At 32.1% G+C, this 22,693-nt stretch overlaps 2 protein-coding genes and 2 pseudogenes across 2 annotated transcripts; 2 read left to right on the top strand and 2 right to left on the bottom strand.

The window, feature by feature from the left end:
• Positions 1 to 3,287: 3,287 nt before the first annotated feature.
• Positions 3,288 to 7,702, top strand: LOC107015317 (transcription elongation factor TFIIS). The gene is made up of 2 exons (XM_015215552.2): positions 3,288 to 3,774; positions 6,497 to 7,702. Exons 1-2 carry the CDS (start codon positions 3,610 to 3,612, stop codon positions 7,478 to 7,480), a joined length of 1,149 nt encoding a protein of 382 aa, XP_015071038.1. The 5' UTR covers positions 3,288 to 3,609; the 3' UTR covers positions 7,481 to 7,702.
• Positions 7,703 to 11,154: 3,452 nt separating this feature from the next.
• LOC107013022 (alpha-amylase-like) lies at positions 11,155 to 14,111 on the top strand. The gene is made up of 4 exons (XM_015213004.2): positions 11,155 to 11,294; positions 11,401 to 11,533; positions 12,329 to 13,134; positions 13,679 to 14,111. The coding sequence occupies exons 1-4, from the start codon at positions 11,190 to 11,192 to the stop codon at positions 13,994 to 13,996; spliced, it is 1,362 nt and encodes a 453-aa protein (XP_015068490.1). The 5' UTR covers positions 11,155 to 11,189; the 3' UTR covers positions 13,997 to 14,111.
• Positions 14,112 to 17,101: 2,990 nt separating this feature from the next.
• Positions 17,102 to 18,276, bottom strand: LOC114073895 (annotated as a pseudogene).
• LOC107014055 lies at positions 18,246 to 19,830 on the bottom strand (annotated as a pseudogene).
• Positions 19,831 to 22,693: the final 2,863 nt, after the last annotated feature.

Raw genomic sequence — 22,693 nt, 5'->3', positions numbered from 1 at the left:
TTATATATATATATATATATATATATATATATTAACTTCAATTTGCCACGAACCTTAAAATGTGGTGATCTAAAATTAGACCTAGAAGGTGAAAAAACTATTCTGTTGGAATTCGACCAACTTAAATTGTGGGGCTATTGCTTTATAGGACTTGGCATTCCTTTTGCTTTTTCTCATTAATTACATTGCAAAAACAGAGTCTAGGGCTTCCGACGCCGAAGATGACTACTGCAGCAGGTAACGGACTCTTCAAGTTCCTCCGCCCCAAAAGCCGTCCCCAATCCACCGATATACAGGCCGCCGCAGGGTGGGGTGTCGCCGCCGTTACTGGCGCCCTCTGGGTCATTCAGGTCTTTTCTCTTTTTCTTTTCCTCAATTCCTCATTTCTGTTTTTGATTAATTTTAAGATCTCTACTTATAATATATATCCAGATCTGCTTTGTTTTCCCTTATGTTTCATTTATTTTGGATACTATTTCAAAGTCAAAGTGGTTGATTAGATACTGAATCGATTGTGTTGATTTTTCCTTCAGTCCCCTAATATAGAATCATTATCAAATGATTAATCAGGATTAATGAGTTTTATTGGATTTGGATTTGGAGATGTTCAATGGTTGAACAGTTGTGTATTGATGTTGTTTTTGGGTTTACACTCTTGTTGATAGATTTCATAATCTATGTGTTCTGCTCGATCTAAATTTGAGTATGTGGTAGGGGATTGAATATGTTTGGTTTAAGCAATGACGAAGTAACAAAAGATGGGTTATTAGTAGAATGTTTACAGTGATGAATTTCTTTTTTTTTAAAAAAAAAAAACAATAAAAATATACAAAGAGAAGGATAGGAACAATACACAGCTTTTTGCACTTGCAAAGTACCGCTTTACTTCCTTTGATCCTTGTAACGTACGAGAATTGTTGGTGGTAGTGACCTTTGGTGATCCATGGAACTTTTCCAAGCCACTTACTGTTGTAGTTAGTCCAGATCTTAGATAGACTGAGATGTTCTGCCACCTCCCAGATTTTGGTACTCTTTTATGTGCAATTTTTTCATTCTGAAATATTGATGTTTTTATTTTACACCATCAATCTAATGTTTCTCCTGGGTTTTGGTCTAATAAAGGGGAGGCTGATGTAGTGTATAGATTGTGGGTTCATCTGAGTCCTATAGCTTTCATTTGGACCCTGTTAAAATATCTGCAAAATAAGTATAATTGATTGAGTTTGAACCCAGCAAATCAAATGAGATGTGGTAGAACCCCAAACTAGAACCATAATGTTTAAATCTTAGATTTGCCTCTGGTTTTCCTTCGGTGCTCGTATTCCTCTAGGTTCCAAGTTAAAAGACCAAAAAAAGTGAAGTGTTAGATAACATTCAGGTCAAAGAGTTACAATAAGCTATACTATGGAAGTTAGACATGAATGCTACAATTTTGGGGAGGAGGGTGCAGGTGGAAAAGTTTTCTGGCAAGCATCTTTTTGAACTATTGTTTTCTAAATGCCATGATTTTTGGTTCTTTATACTGGTTTACTCTTGATCTCTCTTGGTGGTTACCTTAGTTTTTGTAGCTTTATGTTCTTGTTGTTTCATATGGGGAAAATTGGTTCTCTCAACGATCTGTTGCTTGATATCTTTTACGAGTTGCCTACCTGTTATTAGTTTGAAAGGTTCTCCAGGAGTATCCTTGATGGTTTGTCCCTTATATTTGGCTGCATAGTTTAAGTTATTTGGGATGTGATATAAATGTTAGGTTTCATCACACTTCTATTTCCTTGAGTTGTTTGAAATTATATCTGTTTCTTTCTCTTGTTTTGAGAACTTAAAGAAGCTTCTTATCAGGTCTGATAAGACCTTTTCTTGATGACCCATGGCATTTTCCTGCAGCAATGAGGAAGTTGTAATCTATGTCTTGCTCATAAAATCCAAAGATGTGTTAAACAAATAGGAGAGGTAGGTTTAATTATAGATGCCAGATGAGCTGAGCTGGATAGAAGTTTTTTGAAATATGTTGAGCTTGATGGGATATTTTGTAATTAGCTGTTTGGTTTGATATCCCCAGAAAGGATTATTTATGTGTAAGGCAGTCTCTAGAGGTAAAAAGAAGTTGCTGATTAAGATTTTGGGAATACCTGCAACTCCTTTGAGATTGTTCAATGCTTTTCCAGTTAATATAGTTTCCAGGGAGAGAGGGAGGGAGGTATTCAGGAAATACCTGCAACTCCCTTTGAGATTTTCCAATGCGTTTCTAGTTGATTTAGTTGCTATTGCGTCACTGTTGTATGTGAAATTGATTTACTGATGTCATAATTAATTTGCTTATCTGACTTTATACATTCTTCACTATATCTTTTCAGCCATGGGATTTTTTGAGGAAGACATTTATCGAGAAGCAGGAAGAAGAGAAGTGATAAAAATGTTGAGGAAGTTGGTAGCTAACTGATATCATTTTTGGTGATAAACAATCCTTGAGCAGGATTAAAGCAATAATACATTTACATTTAATGGTCCTTGTTACTATGATCACGAGCCTTTGATGGTTAGCTGCTTCAATCAATTTTCTGTTTTGGATTTATTTTCCTTGGTCGAGCTTTGTGCTCATTACTGTTTGTTCATATTGTTAACTTGACTTTTCTTCTATGGTGTACTCACCAGAAAGAATTGTGATCTGTGTGTATGCTATGCAGAGGTTGAATGGGTTTCCAAAATAATCCAACTTTTATTTTTAATTGGTGTTGCATGTTCAATTTTCATCACATCATTTATCTGATGATTAAATTTTGTGCTTTACAGTTTCAGCAAGAGAGTGAATAGTTAGATAAGAATTATCACCTAAAATTCTTAGCTTTCACCATAATTTAATACAAGATAGGTAGGCATCAGTGCTTTGAGTTCAATGTCACACTAACATGCCTGTGAGCCAACTGGTGTTTAACTCGCAGGGCATATTATTTATTCTGTGAAGGAAAAAAAATGTGCAAGCTGGGAATAGCAAAAGTATCTAAAGGACTTTTTCTAATATTGGATTGCTTAATTGATTCTTTGCTCATTTACCTTGCAAAGCATCATCCTCCTCGGTTCTTCAAATATTCAAACAGCCATTTAGGAATCACGTTATACCGTAAACTCTTTTTTTTTTTAACTATAAAATGAAAAAATCTATGTTATATCGCAATTTTACTATCTACGAGTCACAATTTAATATTAGACAGATCTTTCTAATATTTTGATCTTTAAAAAATGTAGTGATTTACAATGAGTATTTCTTTACGGTTTTTAAATATATGCCCAAAAAAAGGAGGAGGAAGCGGTAGTAATGAAAAAACAAAGAATTAAGACTATGCTAACTATAATCAATCGCCGATGTTACGTCATTGGATCTTGATATCCAGTGTGCCTTTCTCTACCGTCCGATCGCCGCACACGTGCCGCAACAACCTTGATTAGCTCATCCCTGCTTCAATCGTAACGACTAATCTCCCCCACATCTAAACTCTAGGGTTTCATCATCATTTGAAGAAACGCCGAAGACTTTCACCTGCTCCATTTTTGCGCATTAGAATGTTTGTTGTTTTTCTTGCTTGAAGATCCGATTGTTCTTAGTCAGTAGATATGGAGAAGGAGCTAATCGAGCTGTTTGATGCGGTAAAGAGATCGGCTGATGCAGCCGCTGTTGACGGCGGTGCAGATTCCTCGCCGGAGGAGGATAGGTGCCTTGACGCTTTGAAGCGGCTTAAGAAATTTCCTGTCAATTATCAAGTCCTCGTTTCCACACAGGTATTCAGAGATATCCTCATTTTCTTCGTCGCCTTGCTATTTTAATATACAATCTCCCGCTTTTCAGTTTTAGCATCCACGCATTTGCTAATTCCGTTTACCTGCTCTTGAAAAGCTTGGATTTTGCATAGTTTCAGTTCCTGGGATTCTTTATCTTTTTTAATTTGAAAAAATAAATTAAATTGCTTCAGGGAATCTCTGTGTGTTTTTCTTTGGAACAAAGTTCTGTACATGACAACACTTGCTTCTTATGCCAAGTGATAACCCCTAGCCTTACACCATTCTGTCACTTTTAAGTTACAAATTGCTTTGGATATCAATTCTGCTTCTTCATTGAAAGAAAATGAGTTCGTTCCTTGTTTAAAGAAAATGATCTCTTCCGCTGTTTGATATGCTTTTTAGCTTCACGAGGATTCTGGGTTATTATCCAAAAATGTGATTTAACATAAACGGAAGGTTGTGGAATTGCAATATTGGGACTACTGTTCCTTATCAATTGGCACATCACATAGAAGCCATTATTAGTATATTCCAAATCAGGAATTAAAATGATACCCATCACTTAAAGCTACAAAGCAATATTAAGCAAGGGGTCATCACTGCTTAAGTTAAAGTGATCCCACCTCCTGGACTTTAACTAGTACTCTAGCAGTATACAAGTTGATGCCTTTACATTCAGTAGTGGAAGAACTACCACTCAGGAAGAAAATAGAGAATCAGAAGAGGTAAGTCAGCCTAATGGATATTCTCTTGGTCTAAAAAAAGGGTTACAACTCACAAATATCTGCTTTCTTTCTGTACCCCTTTCTTAAATCAAAACACAGCTAGCATACTAGCATGCTAAAAAAACATGATGGCCCTGACGTCATATTTCCTAGAAACCATAAGTCTTGATGACCATTGCAGACAATCACAATGAATTAATTAGGTCGAGAACATTTTTTTTTTCTTTGTATGAAGAAGTGAACTTTATCCTTAGTCTCTTGTTTGGTCTGGATAAGGTTTTATCCTTGGAGTTAATCAAGTGATCATATCAAAATCAACTTTTGCTCTTACTACCATTTTTGAATCACGTGACCAGAAATCAGAGCTAGAGAATAAAAAAACAATTGAACCGAGATATCTAAATCCTTACATATGAAGATAGTACCTTTTACATGATTAAATAGAAGGTTTTATCAATCATGAAAAGGGAAGTAGAAGTGATGGGATTTCAAAGAAGCGTGCGCTTCTAACGGATCGATGAATAAGTAAAATTTAAAATTGTGTGATCATCTAATCTAGTTTAAGAGGATAGAGAGCGCACACTTTTGCTTAATTATATTTTATCGTGCTCTTGCACGTGTGGGCCTAATTCTTTTTTCATCGCTAAGCATGTGCAAATTCTTTTTGATAACAAATGACGGTTAGATTTGATCTTAGGACCTCTGCGTGTTCCAATACCAACTTGAAGTGTGTGAACAAAGTACTAAACAATTAGTAAAAACAGATGGAGCCTGCTGGTTTTTCAATGGTTTTTTTAAAAAAAGAAAATCTAAGGATGTTTGTCTATAATTTTATTTTTTTTTCTTTAAGAAAAAGTGACGGTCATCCATCAGAAAATGCTCAATAACTATAAATTTTTCTATGAAAACCGATCGATTTTGCCACCTTTTGAAATGCAAAACTGCAATCGTAGAGTATAAATAAAAGAAAACAAAGGAAGTATTCCATCAAAGAGTATGTGTGGTCTAGTGGTAGAATTGTTCAATATCATGGTAAATACTTGGGTTCGATTCCAAGTTACTACATTTTTTAAATATGTATTTCTTAAAAACCGACAGACGCCCCTTAAGTCTCATTGAATCTGAATTATTTGGATGATAACTCATTAAGTACATTTGTTTTTCTTAAAATTCTACCACTTATCGGGTCTTGAAACATCTGAGTCGGTCATATTTGAAATGAAATTTAAAACCCATTTGGCATTCTTCGGCGGCTCATTATGTGCATTAATTGCTAGGTTGAATCAAATATGACGTATCGATTTCATTTTAATAATTATCCAAATAGATGGGATTTCATAACATCCATATACAAGCTATGGATTATGTTTTTGTCTCATTTTAAGAGTTAAGGTATATCTATCTTTCTTGCTGCTTGTATTGTTATTAGAGGAAAATTTATTAATCTTGTGTCTGTAAAAAATAAGTACAATCAATATATCCAGTTGAAAATCTCAGTAGTGTTTAAAATTTGTGGATTTAAAAATTATGATTGATAGAATTTTAATTACTATATTGTTTAAATTTTATTTTGTGGGATTATATTGGATATGTTATTGTTGTTGTATTGTTTATACTTAATACTTAAATACTGTATACTTTTTTAATTCAATATAATTTCAAATGTTTAGAAAACAATGTTAGAAGAATGTCAGTATTGTAAGTTCACACTATTCACACGGTTATTGTTGTTGGTTGTTACTAGTAGTACTACTAGTATCTCTTTCTCTTTTCTCTTCTTTTGGATAAAAAAAAACATTGGTCAGTATTGTGTGTTTGTGTGTTTTAGCTAGTGTGGTTTCATTCTCTCAGGGGCTTTCCCAGAGATTGATTCAGGAATTTCATGTATTGGTGTTATTACCTGTTATTGTTTCTTTCTTACGCTTATTGTCCTCTTGGAGTTGCTCATCTGCTAATGGATCCTTTTTCTGTAATTGACATAATGAATAATGTTACAGGTGGGCAAACGCCTCCGAACGTTGACAAAACATCCTAGGGAGAAGATCCAGATGTTGGCTTCTGATGTAGTGAAGAACTGGAAGACTATAATTGTGAGAGAGACAATGAAAAATAAGAACGGCAATGAAGTAAATGGGGAATCTGTAAAAGCTGAATGTGCTGGTGATGATGGTGATGAAGGCAATAAATTTCAGCGTCTTAACTCGGTGAAGGTTGAAAAGGTGGCAAGGGTTGAGAATGTGACAGTTGAGAGGTCAAGTAAGTCTCTGACTCTAAAATCTGAGAGAGCAGTGAAGGCAGAAAGTTCCTTCACTGACGTAAAGTCTGAGAATGTTTCTGTTATGAAGACTGAGAATACAACTTCCAAAAGTGTTCAGATTGAGAAGAAACCCAAGGATGAAAAGTTGAGATCTCATGGGGCTAGTGCTGCCCCACCAAAGTTGTCTGCTCTTGTTTATTGCAAGGATCCGGTGAGAGACAAAGTTCGGGAGCTCCTTTCTGAGGCTCTTTGCAAAGTCTCTGTTGAAGTTGATGACGATGATTTGAGGGATGCTGTGAATGGTTCTGATCCTTATAGAGTGGCAGTTCAGGTTGAGTCTGCAATGTTTGAGAAGTGGGGAAAATCTAGTGGCTCCCAGAAGTTTAAGTATAGGTCAATAATGTTTAACATCAAGGATCCAAACAATCCAGATTTCCGGAGGAAAGTCCTTACAGGACAGTATTCACCTCACAGTATTGTTGATTTGAGCCCAGAAGAAATGGCAAGTGATGAAAGGCAAAAGGAGAATAAGAAGATCAAAGAAAAAGCGTTATTTAATAGCCAGCTTGGAGGTCCTCCCAAGGCCAGCACAGATAAGTTTAAGTGTGGTAGGTGCGGGAAAAATCAGACCACCTACTACCAGATGCAAACTCGGAGTGCTGATGAACCAATGACAACCTATGTCACATGTGTAAACTGTGATAATCGCTGGAAGTTCTGTTAAACTAGATCTTGTTTGCATTTGTGACTCAGTGGTATGGATGAAGAACTTGGTAGGTCCTTTCACAACTATGATGTAGTTTGTAGGTTATTTTTTTATTGTCTTCTTTGAGGCGGTCTTTTATATGCATGGTACGATCGCCCAAACTATTATATTGTGACATCTGAACCATGTCTGTTTCTTTTGACCCAATTTTATATAGAAGTCGGGTTTTTCGTCTATTTATTATTAGTCTTTCAGCTCTATGCTTGATCAGAGGAGAGGTGTGACTCCTATAGTTTTTGTTATGGGATCAAGGAATAGGGAAGGTTAAATGGCATGCAAACCATCAGGTGAGTCCATTTGGTGCCTACAGCCAAGTACTGCACCGCTCTGCTTTTGCTCTTGCAAGAATTCTTCCTTGTACCTTCACTGCAATTGATCCAAAAGCTCCCATTTTTCTTTGTTTATGTTGCTTGTCATGTTCTTCCCTTCTTTCTCTACCTAGACTTTGAGAGGAATTGAAGAATGTTAAAATGTTGGTGTGTGTTATTTCTTAGAGCCGATGTGTGGGCCACACAACCCAAATAGTGTGACTTTCAACTTTCTGTTTTTCAAGTGTTATTCTTGTGCATGCATTCCCCCTCGCCGCTTCACATTTTGAAGCTGTTCTTGTTGTCTATAAATATCTGATTCCTCCTTAGATATAGAAAATTATTCTTAATTATATAAAACAATAAGAAGAATATAGTAGATAGAAGATCTTTTATTTCTCTTGAAGGATTAGAGATTGAGGGATTCTTTATAATGAGGAAACTCTTTTACTTGTAGAGGAACACTAACTTTGATCCCAAAGTAAGAGGTTCCTAAGTTTTCTTCAAAGGAATCTATATAATAGATATTTATGATATTACAAATGTGTTTATAACATTCTCCCTTGGATGTCTATTTGATAGATTACATGACTCGTTAAAAATTTACTAGAAAAAATTTCAGTAGAAGAGAAAAGAGTATGCATATATAACATTTTGGATGTCTCTTTAAAAACCTTACCAGGAAAATTAATTAGGATAGAAACCTTATAAGGAAAACAAATACATCACATATTAAGATGAGAACATCAATCCAAATATTTGAATCTTCCCATTCCAACCTTGTGCACCATCTTTCTAAATTGCAATTGATAGAGATACGGTGAATAAATTAGCCAAATCGACTTGAATGAACCTGTTACACATAGATATCACCATTTTTTTTTGAGTTCATGTACGGAGAAGAACTTTTGTAAAATATTATCGTCTTATCTCCCTTTTGAATCCTTCTTTCAATTGTTTTATGTGTGTTGCATTATCTTCACATAAAATTGTGAATATTTTGTCATATTTCAAGTCATTTTTTTGAATGAATTATATCATTGTCCATAATTACAATATTTTTTCGTTTGCTTCATGAATAATTATTATCTCATCGTGATTTGAAGTAGTCACCATTGGCTGCTTTGTAGATTGTCGATATATAATAGAGCTCCCACATATAAACATCTGGCATGTCCAAGATCACATCTTTTGTCGCTTAAATCAATACTTTGTACATTCACAAAATTGACAAAGTTTACTATAGTAAATGTATTTAATTAGAGTCTGTTTAAATTGAATCATTTTAGCTTTTAGGCGTGTTTGACAAAATTAAAAATAATTTAATAATATAAAAATGACTTAAAATATTAAAAGTTATAATTTGATTTTTCTCTATTTTTTATTTTTTAACTTATAAATTAATAAAGATTGACTTCTTAAAAATTACTTTTAAAAAGCTACTTTATTTGTTAAGTTAAGCTAAACAGAATCTCATACAAAGACTTGCAATTGAATATAGTACTTTAGGACCAATCCTTTTGCAAATTTCTCATTTTAACTTCTTCCGGCAAATAATTATTGCTTTTCGAAAATTCTTCAAAAGTTTCAGTTCAAGTCATTAAATTGTATTAAAATATAATATTTTCTTGATTGATTTAATTTATATGAGGATTATAAACAAATTTAGTAAAAACTTATGTTTAGCCATTTTGAATTCTTCAGATATTTTCATATCAATTTTGTTAATTGACAACATTTAATATTAAATGCATGTCATTCTCTAATATTAAGAGTACAATTATCCAAAATGCATCATTTCACTTGATAAACACTTCAACAACATCATGCTTTTATAGACCGTAAAATTTAGATCATCATATTCTCTTATAATATTGTGTTATATTGTATCAAAAATATCCTCAACAATATATCATTTGTGTTGACTCATAATGCGACTTATATAACTTATTGAGATCTCATCGCTTCGTTATATTCAAGTACTAATCCTTCTCATGAAGTTTCTTAAGCACATTGGCACTTTATTAAATAAAAGCAAAATGAACAAGATTTCTATATGAACATCATGAAATGCCTTTTAGACAGAATATTAATATTATAAATATAATATCATAAAATTATTAAAACATACGACAAAAATATAATCTATCAAGACTAACTAAAAATATTAATGATTTGCATGTGAATATCAAGTCAATACTACTAAAACGAATGACACCTAAAATATAACATAAGTTTTAGATTCAAAACAAAAAATTTAATATATTACTTTTATGTCATTTCAACATAAAAATACATACATACATACGATTTAAAAAAAAAGAAAAAGAAAAACCTAAGTTTATAACCTTATCCAACAACAAATTCTACTTAAATTTTAATACGGAAAAGGGTAAAAAATACCCTTGAACTATTCGAAATAGCTCAAATATACACTTGAATTATATTTCGGCTCAAAAATACCCTTCCCTCAAACTATAGGGTCAAAAATACCCTTCCCTTAGAACTTATGTATTTTGTGAAATCGTTTTAAGGAAATGGAGAAATAAGGAAAAGGGGTTTCATGTTTTTCAGTGAAATCGTTTTTGAATTACATAAAACAGAGAAAATTGGGGGAAATTAGGGATAAGTTTATTAGTTTACGTTGCATGAGTGGAACTCTATTGACTCATGTGGCATGCCATGTGACATCCACATGGCATCTAAGTGACGTTTAACCGATTCTGTTAATGAGAAGGGTATTTTTGACCCAATAGTTTGACAGTAAGGGTATATTTGAACCGAAATATACTTCAAGGATATATTTGAGCTATTTCTGATAGTTTAAGGATATTTTTGACCCTTTTCCGATTTAAATATTGAAACACAAATAAAATTATGCTAATGAAAAAAAATAAACGGAAATAAAAAAAAATAGATATTACAAAAAATTGTAACATGAGAGGAAAATGAAATATAAACAATATAGAATAAGAATTATACTTTTAAAAAATATTAAAATGACAAAAATATTTAAAATAATAGAAATAAAAATAAATTAAAACAGAAAAAGAGTAAAAGTAAGAAATAAAAAATAGTTATCTTATAATTAAATTTATATAATATAATTCTCAATAATTTATAGTGTCCTTGAGAATAGAAGAATGTAATTATCATTGTAAATTACATTTTATCAATTTATGTATATGATCAACCAAAAAGTGTAGGTGGTTTTCTAAGAAATCTTACTTTTTTTCAAAGACATGTGTTTAAGGTTACGTACCCACAATATTTTCTATTTATTTTATTTATAATATTATATCGAATATATTGTTATTTTGTATACGTAGTTGATTAACGTTTTAGAAATTTCCAAATAGATGTTTGCAAACCTTTTGCTCCCAAAAATGAATTCCCTTTTCCCTCTTTGTTTAATTTTCTCTTTCATTCTTCCTATGTTTGCTTCTTCCACGGTGTTGTTTCAGGTATTCCCCAAATAACCCTAATTAATTTCCTCAAAATTTTACTATGTTTATGTACTTGCTTTACATATATATTTATTTTTAAAAATGTAATTTTTATTTTTTTTAGGGGTTCAATTGGGAATCGAGTAATAAGCAAAGTGGTTGGTACAATTCTCTCATCAATTTAGTTCCAGACTTGGCTCATGCTGGAGTTACTCATGTTTGGTTACCACCACCATCTCACTCTGTTTCCCCTCAAGGTAATTTTGCGATCTAATGGTCAATGAAGATTAGACTCCGATAAAAACGTGACTCGTCCAACTCAATGAATTAGTTGAGTCTAGGGCCAATAGCCTATGAAAATACGATTTGTATAACCCATAAAATTGAACTGATATATAGCTCAAATTGACGCTTAGGTCCTTATTTAATATTTTCTTAGAAACAGACGATTTTATAAAGTTAGTAAATCAAAGAGATGTTAGTTTTATCAGTTTTTTTAAAAAAAATTATAAAAACATGGAAAAAATTGAATGAGTCGGGTTATGATGTGTTTTCAATCTATTTCAACCTAAGTAACTAGGTGGATCATATCCATTCAATCATTTAACTCAGCTCATTTTAACATAATGGAACGACCCGATTTGATACCACTAGTTCAGACACATGTAAGTTACCCTGAACGCAACAACTGACGGAAAAAAGAAAAGAGTGGTATTCATGTTTTTTTTTGGTTTTCCACGTGGTGTTTGGAACCCATATTGAAGCTTCGACTAAATTCAGAGCGTGCTTTGGAAGGACACTCCCAACATGAATTTTTTTCATACCTAGGATTCGAACCCGAGACGCCTGGGAGTGGTATTCATGTTCAATTGTTAGAAATGATAGTTATATTTCCCATGATAGGAAGGTGGATGGAATCCACAAGTTAAAAGACTAGAGTTTGAGCTAATTGTCTTATAAATGGAATGCATTTTACATGTTTGAAAGATTGCCGACATTAAAAGTGATGTAGTTGTTACAAATGGGATTACTTATATGATCTTTTATGCCAGGTTATATGCCAGGAAGATTGTATGACTTGGATGCTTCCAAGTTTGGGAATCAGCAAGAACTGAAAACTCTTATTAAGGCTTTACGTGACTATGGGATCAAATCGGTTGCTGATATAGTAATAAATCATCGATGTGCTGATAAAAAAGATAGCAGGGGAATATACTGCATCTTTGAAGGAGGAACAACAGATGACCGGCTTGATTGGGGTCCGTCTTTCATTTGCAAGGACGACATACAATATTCTGATGGCACGGGGAATCTAGACACGGGTTTGGACTTTGAACCTGCCCCTGATATCGATCATCTTAATATCAGAGTGCAGAAAGAGTTATCAGATTGGATGAATTGGCTCAAGTCTGAAATTGGATTTGATGACTGGCGTTTCGATTTTGTTAGGGGATATGCACCTAACATCACCAAGATTTACATGGGAAACACGTCCCCGGATTTTGCAGTTGGTGAATTTTGGAACTCTCTTGCATATGCACATGACGGGAAACCGGACTATAACCAGGACAATCATAGGAATGAGCTAGTTGGTTGGGTTCAAAATGGGGGTGGGGCTGTAACAGCCTTTGATTTCACAACTAAGGGAATTCTTCAAGCTGCAGTTGAAGGAGAGTTATGGAGATTGAAAGATTCCAATGGAAAACCTCCTGGGATGATAGGTGTTTTGCCTCAAAATGCTGTGACTTTTATCGATAATCATGATACTGGATCGACACAAAATATGTGGCCATTCCCTTCAAACAAAGTTATGCAAGGATATGCATACATTCTCACTCATCCAGGAATTCCATCAGTGGTAAAAAAAAAAGAAATTCCTTCGACATTTCTCATTGTGTCTACTTTACAAGAATTTTGTATGCTTTTCCGGGTAGTTGAGGAACTTGTACTGTGTGAGTTAGCCAACAATGCCAATCTCAGTAGTATGCTGACAGAAAAGATAAAATTACTTAAGCTAATGATCAATTTTTATAGTACAGAATGGCATAATGCATAACAAAGACCCAAATTAGGCCTCTGGTGGCAAGTCAGCACTCCAATTTTGAGTATGCACATCTAGACTTCTCAACTCGTCTACACTGTGTCAATTGAACACTCCAACTTATGAAATGATCATCTAGACACCTTCAAAATTCATGAGTCACGTCAGCGGCCAAGTTGTGGTGTCTAGACGTGCACTCTCCAGTTGGATTACTTGCTTGTCAGCTGAGCCTGAGGCCAAGTTTGAGTTGTTTGTTTAAGTATTATGCCTACAAAATATGACTCGTACAGCCAACCCTAACTTGATTGAGTTGAGGCATTTGCAAGTAGCTGAGGAGTTAGATTCTTGTTTTTGGTTGCAGTTTTATGACCATTTCTTTGATTGGGGCTTGAAGGATGGAATTTCAGCACTAATTTCTATTAGGAAGAGGAATGGGATTTGTGCAACAAGCAATGTGCAGATAATGGCTTCTGATTCTGATCTTTATATAGCAATGATTGATCAGAAAATTATTGTCAAAATTGGGCCAAAACTTGATCTTGGAAATCTTATCCCACCTAGTTATCAGGTGGCAACTTCTGGACAAGATTATGCTGTATGGGAGCAAAAGGCATTCATTTACCATACTAAATGTCACCATGTACAAAATGGTTCTCAGTGTTTAATGTCATTTGACTGAAAATGTAATGTATATCAGAAACACATAATCAAGACAAAAAAAACCAAGAAATTATATGCAGTTTACCATTACGGCTCATTCCAGGAAATAACAGGACTCAATATCTTAAGTTTTAGTAAGATGTCGCATAGCAAAGTTCAGTAAGATGTTGCATAACACGTGTGGCTATTTATTTAACTTTATACATGACATAAATGTGAGCCGATATCAAGTTAAAGAAAATCGCTTCCTAGGCAGCGATTTTATTTTTTTAAAAAAAAAATTAATTTAAAAAAATGAAATCGCTGCACATGCAGCGATTTTTCAAATTCTTTTAAAATTAAATAAAATCGCTGCTCTAGCAGCGTTTTCCATATTTTTTTTTATTTTTTAAAAAAGTTAACTAAATGGCGGCAGCAATTTTATTTGAATTATTATTATTTTTAAATAATAAATCGCTGTTAGTATAGCGATTTTAGTTCTTTTTTTAGTATTTTTAAATATCGCTTTTCACGTAGCGATTTCATAAACAACAATATATATATATNCAAAATTTCAAACATTTGAATTTTTTCTCATTGGATTCAACTGATAGGTAAATAAAGTAATGTTTTCTTATTTCTTAAAATTATTTTTCTTATAGGTAATATATTTATATTATTATTTTTATAGGTATGATCAAATTCAAAATGCAGTGAATTATTGTACATAAATTGTAAATAATAATGTTATGGGTGATGAACGAGTTGGTGAGTTGCACAATGATGAACCTTCCGAGCATGAATTAACAGACACTGATGATATATATGACGATGATGATGATAATGTGGATAATGCACCTAATGCATCCGTTGAAGATCAAAGTATTAATTATCATTCTACAGCGATTCCATACTTAGATCACACTGAAGAAAATGCAGAAGATTTTATCTACACGAGAGATGACGGTTCCATTCGAACGGCACTTTGAAATTCAAACAATTCTAAAAATATCCAGTCAAGTTCGATTGTTGAAAACTAAATATTTTGTAGTTGTTTATTTATTTCATGTTGATTAATTTAATTTGTATATGCAACTAGGTATGTTATTTATGAATAAGATGCAAATGAAATCTACAGTAAGAGCATATAGTCTTGCTATTAAAAAAGAATTTCTTTGTGATCAATCCAAGAGTAAAAGTTGGAAAGTTATTTGCAAGCGTCATAAGTTAGGGTGTGATTGGATGATTCGATTTAGAGAGATTTCAAGCGGTATGTGGAAGACAGGAAAAATGGTTGAACCGCATAATTGTCTTACATATAACTATAAGGAGGATCATTTCAATTTGAATAATAACATGATTTTACTTCATTAATACCATATGTTATGATCCGTGAAATTATCAAAGGAAAGCATCACTATACTCTTAGTTATAGTAAAGCACAAAAAGGTCGAAGAAAAGCATTTCGAATGGTTTATGGTGATTTGAAAGTTCATTTAAGGCATTACCTCGATACATGGCTGCACTACAATTATTCAATCCAGGCACTATTATTGAGTGGGAGCATCATTGTACAACAATGCAAGGTGAGCAAATTTTTAAATTTCTTTTTTGGGCTTTTAAACAGAGCATTGATGGTTTCAAAAGTTGTAGGTTAGTCATTTCTATCGACGGCACACATCTTTATGGTTTGTGTGATATCAAACTGTTAATTGCGGTTGGAATTGATGCGAATGGAAATATTTTTCCACTTGCATATGCTTTAGTTGCACGTGAGAGTTTTGAGTCTTGGTCATGGTTTCTCAAGTTATTATGGACACATGTAGTTTGTGAACGACAAGGAATTGGTCTTATTTCTAACCGTCATCAAGGAATCTTGCAGTGCGTTCAATCTTATGATTGGTTGAGTCCACCCAACAGATATCATAGATTTTGTGTTCGACACTTAAAAGCAAATTTGAATAAAAAAATTGTAAATAGTGAACTCGAAAAACTAATGGGTTGGCTGCTACTGAGCATCAGGAGAAAAAGTTTGTGCAACGGATGCAACAAATCAAAACATTGTCTCCTGCAGCATATGAATGGTTAAATGAATTTCCTTTGAAAAAATGGACAATGTATAAGGATGGTGGTCGTAGAGGGGTGTCATGACGACAAATGTATCTGAGTCATATAATGGTTTATTGGAAAAAGCTCGGGGGCTTCCTGTGACAGCCATGGTTCGAATGACGTTCGAAGCTCTCGTTGATTGTTTTGTCGAAAGAAACAATCTTGCAATTGCATTACTTCAAAGTAATATGTCATGGCCTCTTGCTATAGATAAAAAATTTAATGATTATTACCAAAGAGCTCAAGGGCACATAGATATGATGACTTACAAAATAGGTGATGGAGTTTTTGAAATTCTTGCTTTTGCTCATGATGGTAAAGATAGAAATGTCCACAAGGTTACTGCAAAAGGTAAGAAATGTTCTTGTGGAAAATGGAGAAATCATCATATGCCTTGTTCGCATGCCATCAAATTTTGTGGACTTCACGGAATCGAGCCAAAATCTTATGTAAGTAAATTCTACAGTACAAAATATTACAAACGAACATACACTGAGACATTTAACCCAGTGGGTGATGAAATATATTGGCCACCAGCTCCTTTTAATTTAATTGCAAATACTGAATATTTGTGGACAAGTGGTACGCAAGTAAGAAGCCGACTTAAGAATGATATGGATATAGCTCCGGCTCGCATGACTAGAAAATGTAGTGTTTGTAAGGAGACATGTCACACAAAGGCACAATGTCCTACTCGATTTTAAATATTTCTATATTTTTAAGGTTAATGTATTTTTATTGTCTTGTTATTAATATTATGATATATCTTTTATATTTATTTGTTGACATGATTTAATTTGTCTTGCTGCATTTTAAATATTGTAAGTATAATATCTTTATATTATTATTATATTATTGATTTGAACTCTATTAAAAAGTAATGATTTGACCTAACATAAAAAGTAATAATTGGACCTATGACATAAAGAAAAAATAAATCCTGCAAATTTTCACTGCTTAAGAATCTCATTTCGTAAGAATCTCATTACTTTGTTCAAACTTGTACGAAACAACAAAATTTACACATTTCAAAATTCGAATCTTCAGCCTTTTAGAATAAAGGTGTATAAAATTATTCTTCTGAATTCGAATCTTCTACATCTTCATTTTCATCTTCATTTTCAAAATCTTTCTCATTCTGATAGTGACTGCCGGTTCCACAACTAGTTGATTTGTGTAGACTAGATGTTCTCCGAGGTGGATTTTGTCTATTAAGAACTAAATTTTGTGAAGCCCCAGCATTAAACCTTGAATCATCGAACACAGTTACCTATAATACAATACAATATAATATAATCAAATAAACATGCAATAAAATTTAAAAAATTACAAAAAGTTAAAAAATTCTATGAAAATTATTATACTTACATTTGAAAAATTCAATCTTCCACCAAATGGAGAATTATGTATAGGAAATTCACGCATACCATGTTGAATACCATATTGAGATCCACTAAATTGCGCAAAATCAGATATTGAAACCCGTGGAGTTACAAAATCAACTGATTGCTGACTAGAAAAATTAACATTAGTGTTAGAGGGCCCTGTAGAAAAATCAAACGTGGGATAATAAGGCTCGGGAGTCGCCATATTAGTGTTAGAGGGCCCTGCAGAAAAATCAACTGTTTCACCAGTGCTCCTTCTACCTCGACGTGCACCCTCTCTCGGTGTTGTTTGTCGTGATCGGTGAGATACTTGTACTGGTGGTGATTCGTCGTATTGAGTGGGAGGATTGTAATCAGGATCAAAGCTCAATCGCATTTCCTGAAATGGTTGACTCTATTGAAATACGAGCGACTTCCTCTACATATTGTCTCATTTCATTAGATTGATTTTCATCATTTTCAATCATCCGAGCTCAATGATACTGCATTTCATGAACCCTAGCCTATAATGAATAAACAAATATTAATAACAAAAAAATTATTAAAGATTGACATAATAATTTAAAGTTTACATAATATACATACTAATGCCTCATGTCTTCCTGCCATGTGTTAGTACCTTTTTTGTACAACATGTTGTGGATTTCCAATGAACATGCGGGTATGCCTCATGTACCAACGAAAGTAATCTATTTGATCACTTACAAATGAAGGTCGAAATATACGATTTTGACGTTGTTCCCATAAATATTGTGTGTAGTTAAATGCATCTATATCTTCTTATTTTATTTTGGATCATTTATCACGCTTAAAATGATATTCGAAAAATTGGGTACACGGTCGTGGAATATGCTGTAAATAATTGAACTGTCTCACAACACGATCAACCATGTGCCACTCACGATAAATTTCATAAATAAGTGACACCTGTGCCATCCAGACACGTTTTCCCGACCGACACCACTCAGGCAATCCATTAATAACATCTTCCGAATAAGATTGCCAAATAAACTATAAAAAAAAATTAAGTAAGATAATTATAAAAAAAACATTGGCAGAAAAATAAAAAAAAATATGTACGTGAAAATGAACAATCTTACAAAATAATTTTTTTGTACCATTGTGTCATAAGATATTTTACTTTTAAGGACCTAACAAGAATCTATGTATATGTCATTTTATTCACATAATTTTCTTGGGTAGTGAAACATAAGTGCCTCATTTAAAGATCTATCAAACATATTTTTATTTAAAATGAAATAAAATATGAATAGTTTAAATTACTAATAATATTAAATACTTGTTCATCAGTTAGATTATCTAGTACATTCCCAATCACACCGATTACAGTTCGTGCCTCATTTTGATGATTTCTACGTCGCGTTCATTTACCTGCAAGCGCAGTTGAAGCCTCAAATTGATTGGTCCTTAGAGGCTTTGACAATGATTGCAAGGGAATAATTCTTTCCCATGCCCAAATCTACAATAAATAAATTCACCATTACTTATAATGCACTTAAATTTAAAAGTGCATATTACTAGTATATGAAAAAACATTTAATTAAAAAATATGTATACCTGCACTAAAGAGAGAAATCCACAAACTTCATTTGATTTTTTTATTGATGCACGGCATAAACAATTATACAAATATGATAATGCGGCTGCTCCCCATGCTTGAGTTGACGTTAAATCTAAATTTCTCATGTCAATCAAATGTCCAAATTAATCTTATTATTAAATTTATCCGAAAATATTGATCCACCACATAACCATAATAAATATAATCTAAATCTTTGTTGCACTTCATGCTCAGTTGAGTGATCATTAATACCATCCAAACCTTCAATATAATCAATCAATTTATATGTTAACAATCTACTAACACCAGAAAAACAACTAGTATCGGGTAACCATCCTGTTAATTCAAATATCATTTCTTGTCTACCTATAATTCCTAAAGAATCAGCTCCATTTAAAATTATAGGACTACCATCTACTACCATTCCGAATAAAATTTCAACATCTTGTAAAGTTATGGTAGCCTCGCCAGTTCGCATGTGAAAAATATGTGTTTCTGGAAGCCAACTTTCAATTAAAGCAGAAATTAATCCGGAGTGATACGGCACACATCCTACATCAAGAATTCCTTTAAATCTACAATTTTCAAAATATTGACGGATGAGAGAATGTAATGGATGATATTTTATATGTTGCCAAAATTCAATATCATCACGACGCGTATATAAGCAAGATCTCTCTTCTTTTATGCTACCATTCCAAATCCTTCGGAACGATGATGAACTTGAATTTTTAATACATCATGCTCTACTGGACCAGGATGTACGTATACATTTGACGGATGCATATCTATACACAAAAAGTAAAAAAAAATATTAACATTAATATAAGTATCAAAAGATTGAATATATCCACAATATCATATAAAAGTATAAAATTAATTAAATAAATTCAAACTCACCTTGTAAAGAAAAGGCTTTTAAGAACTTTACAAAATTAGAAAAATAGAAAGGCTTTTAAGAATGTTGAAAAATTGAAAAACTACAATGCAATTTGAATGAGCAATTCAATCAATTTATAACAAAGTAAAAGTGTAACATTCTGAGTTGACACTATTTGCACGTGAATTGTATTCAATCAATTTATAACAAAACAAAAATTACACTATTTGCATGTGAATTACAATTAAGTCAATTTATAACAAAATAAAAATTACACTATTTGCATGTGAATTACAATTCAGTCAATTATAACAAAATAAAAATTACACTATTTGCATGTGAATTACAATTCAATCAATTTATAACAAAATAAAAATTACACTATTTGCATGTGAATTACAATTCAGTCAATTTATAACAAAATAAAAATTACACTATTTGCATGTGAATTACAGTTCAATCAATTTATAACAAAATAAAAATGTAATATGTGACTTTGACACTATTTGCATGTGAATTGACACAATTTTTTTTATAAATGGATGTGAATTTTTTTAAAAAGTTTGAATATTTTTGTAAAAATTTGACATGTCACCTTTTTTTTTTAAGTTGATATGTGATTATCTTCAAAAATTAAAAAAAAATAATATATATATATATATATATATATATNATTTTTCCTACAATTTTCTTAAATTTTTTTTTAGAAAATCGCTGCCTAGGCAGCGATTTCCATTTTTTTTATTTTTTTTAAAGGCAGCGATATATTTTTTTTAGAAATCGCTGCCTAGTATTTTCTTTTGAAAATCGCTGCCTAGGCAGCGATTTCCATATTTTAAAAAAAAGTTTTTTATAAAATCTCTGCTTGCGATTTTCTTTTTAAAAAAATTGAAAATCGCTGCCTATTTTTTTTTTAAAAAATAGAAATCGCTGCTTAGGCAGCGATTTTCTTAATTTTATTTTCACAAAAAATTGAAAATCATTGACTAGGTAGCGATTTGAATTTTTTTTAAAAAAAAATCACATCTTGCAAAATCGCTACAGTGACAGCGATTTTTCTTTTTCTAGTGGAGTAAATCGTTGTTTTTCTAGCGATTTTGCCGTTTTGGTTAATATAAAATTTTATATATCGTTTTGAAATTTTTGTTAATATTTTATACCCTTTAGGCTTCGAACTCGTTAAATGACATACTTTTATATCATATTTATATTTAAATGCGAATCAATAGAATTAACACTTCCTTTGATAAATCTGAGTTTGAAGCTCAAAATCCATTACCGGAGGAATTTTGAAGAAGAAAATGAAAAGGAAAAGTAAATTGTGTATTGCGAATAATGAGCAGAGTGGTATTACAATTGTATCTACTCCTACATATGAATAGACGGAGGGCAACTCAGGATTTAAAGATTTTGAATACATTAGTATAAACATACTTCAAAGATGAGGTCTAGCTAAATTTAAAATAAATATAATAAAAATAAACTTAGGATTTGATGTATGGGGATATTTTATAAGCTCAACTTTCAAAAAAGAACCGAAGCTGCTTATATATATATCTAATCGTGTGGAGATGGATGACCTACTTTGAAGGTATTTTGGTTTAAATATTTTTAGGAGACTTACCTATTTTGAACATGCAATATATATGAAGTCGATCGTGGTTTTAAATTAGTGTCATTTGAGAATGTGATTTGAAATCTTTCTATAGTGAAAAATATGATTTGAAATATCTAATTTATTTTTTTTTAAATGCAAAACTTGACGATAAATTTAATTTTGTTAAAGAAAACTGTCATTTAAAATTTTGTAGAAGAATAAAATTCATGTATGACATGAAATACCATGTTAAATGATTATATCTAAAAATAACGTTAAAATTCATGTATGACATGAAATACCATGTTAAATGATTATATCTAAAAATAACGTTATTACTATTAATTGACTTGTGGATCTTTTATGAAATTATGTGTATTTAAAATTTTATAATCGTAACTATTTATTTATAAAATTAAACATGAAAATATGTAATTTATTAATATTTCGATATATTTTGTTAAGGGCAACTTTCACATATAGCAAATAAAAAATTCATATTTGTATGATATAGCAAAGTTTGCATAATTGCGCTCCATAGCAAACATAAAAATTGTATAATTCGCTATACATATACAGTTGAAGCAAATTGTATAAAACGAAGTGTATAAAACAAGAAAGAGAGTGACACTTGGGCAGAGAACTGTATAAAAACGAAGTGTATAAAACGAATTGTATTATTATAAGTGTATATATAGAACGATTATATACAATTTGAATTTGTATAAAATGAGAAAGAGAAAAAAACAAAAGAGACTTGACAAGGAATATGCAACTGAATCGAATTGTATAAAACGAGAAAGAGAGAAATTAGATACAATTTGAAAATTGTATAAAACGAGAAAAAGAGAAAGACAAAAGAAACTGAGCAGTGAAGTATTTTTATTGTATAATTATAAGTGTATAGGACGAAAATATATGTACTTGCATGTGTATATATAATTTTCTCACGCTTTATACAAACAGAAACGCAATTTATACATTTCGCTTCTGTTTGTATAAGTGAGAAAGGCGAGGGTGGCGAGCGAGATTAAGGAGAGTGGTGAGCGAGATTTGAGAGAGTGGAAAGAGGGGAACAAAAATATATATATTTATACAATTTTCTCTGCTTTATAAATTAGAAACAATTTTTATACACTTATGTTTGTATAAAAAGTGAGGAAGCGAGCGAGATATTGGAGGAG

The sequence above is a fragment of the Solanum pennellii genome, chromosome 3, assembly GCF_001406875.1.
Source record: "Solanum pennellii chromosome 3, SPENNV200".
Lineage (NCBI taxonomy): Eukaryota > Viridiplantae > Streptophyta > Magnoliopsida > Solanales > Solanaceae > Solanum > Solanum pennellii.
The sequence above is the reverse complement of the archived record's forward strand: the minus strand, read 5'-3'. Positions and strand labels throughout refer to the sequence as shown.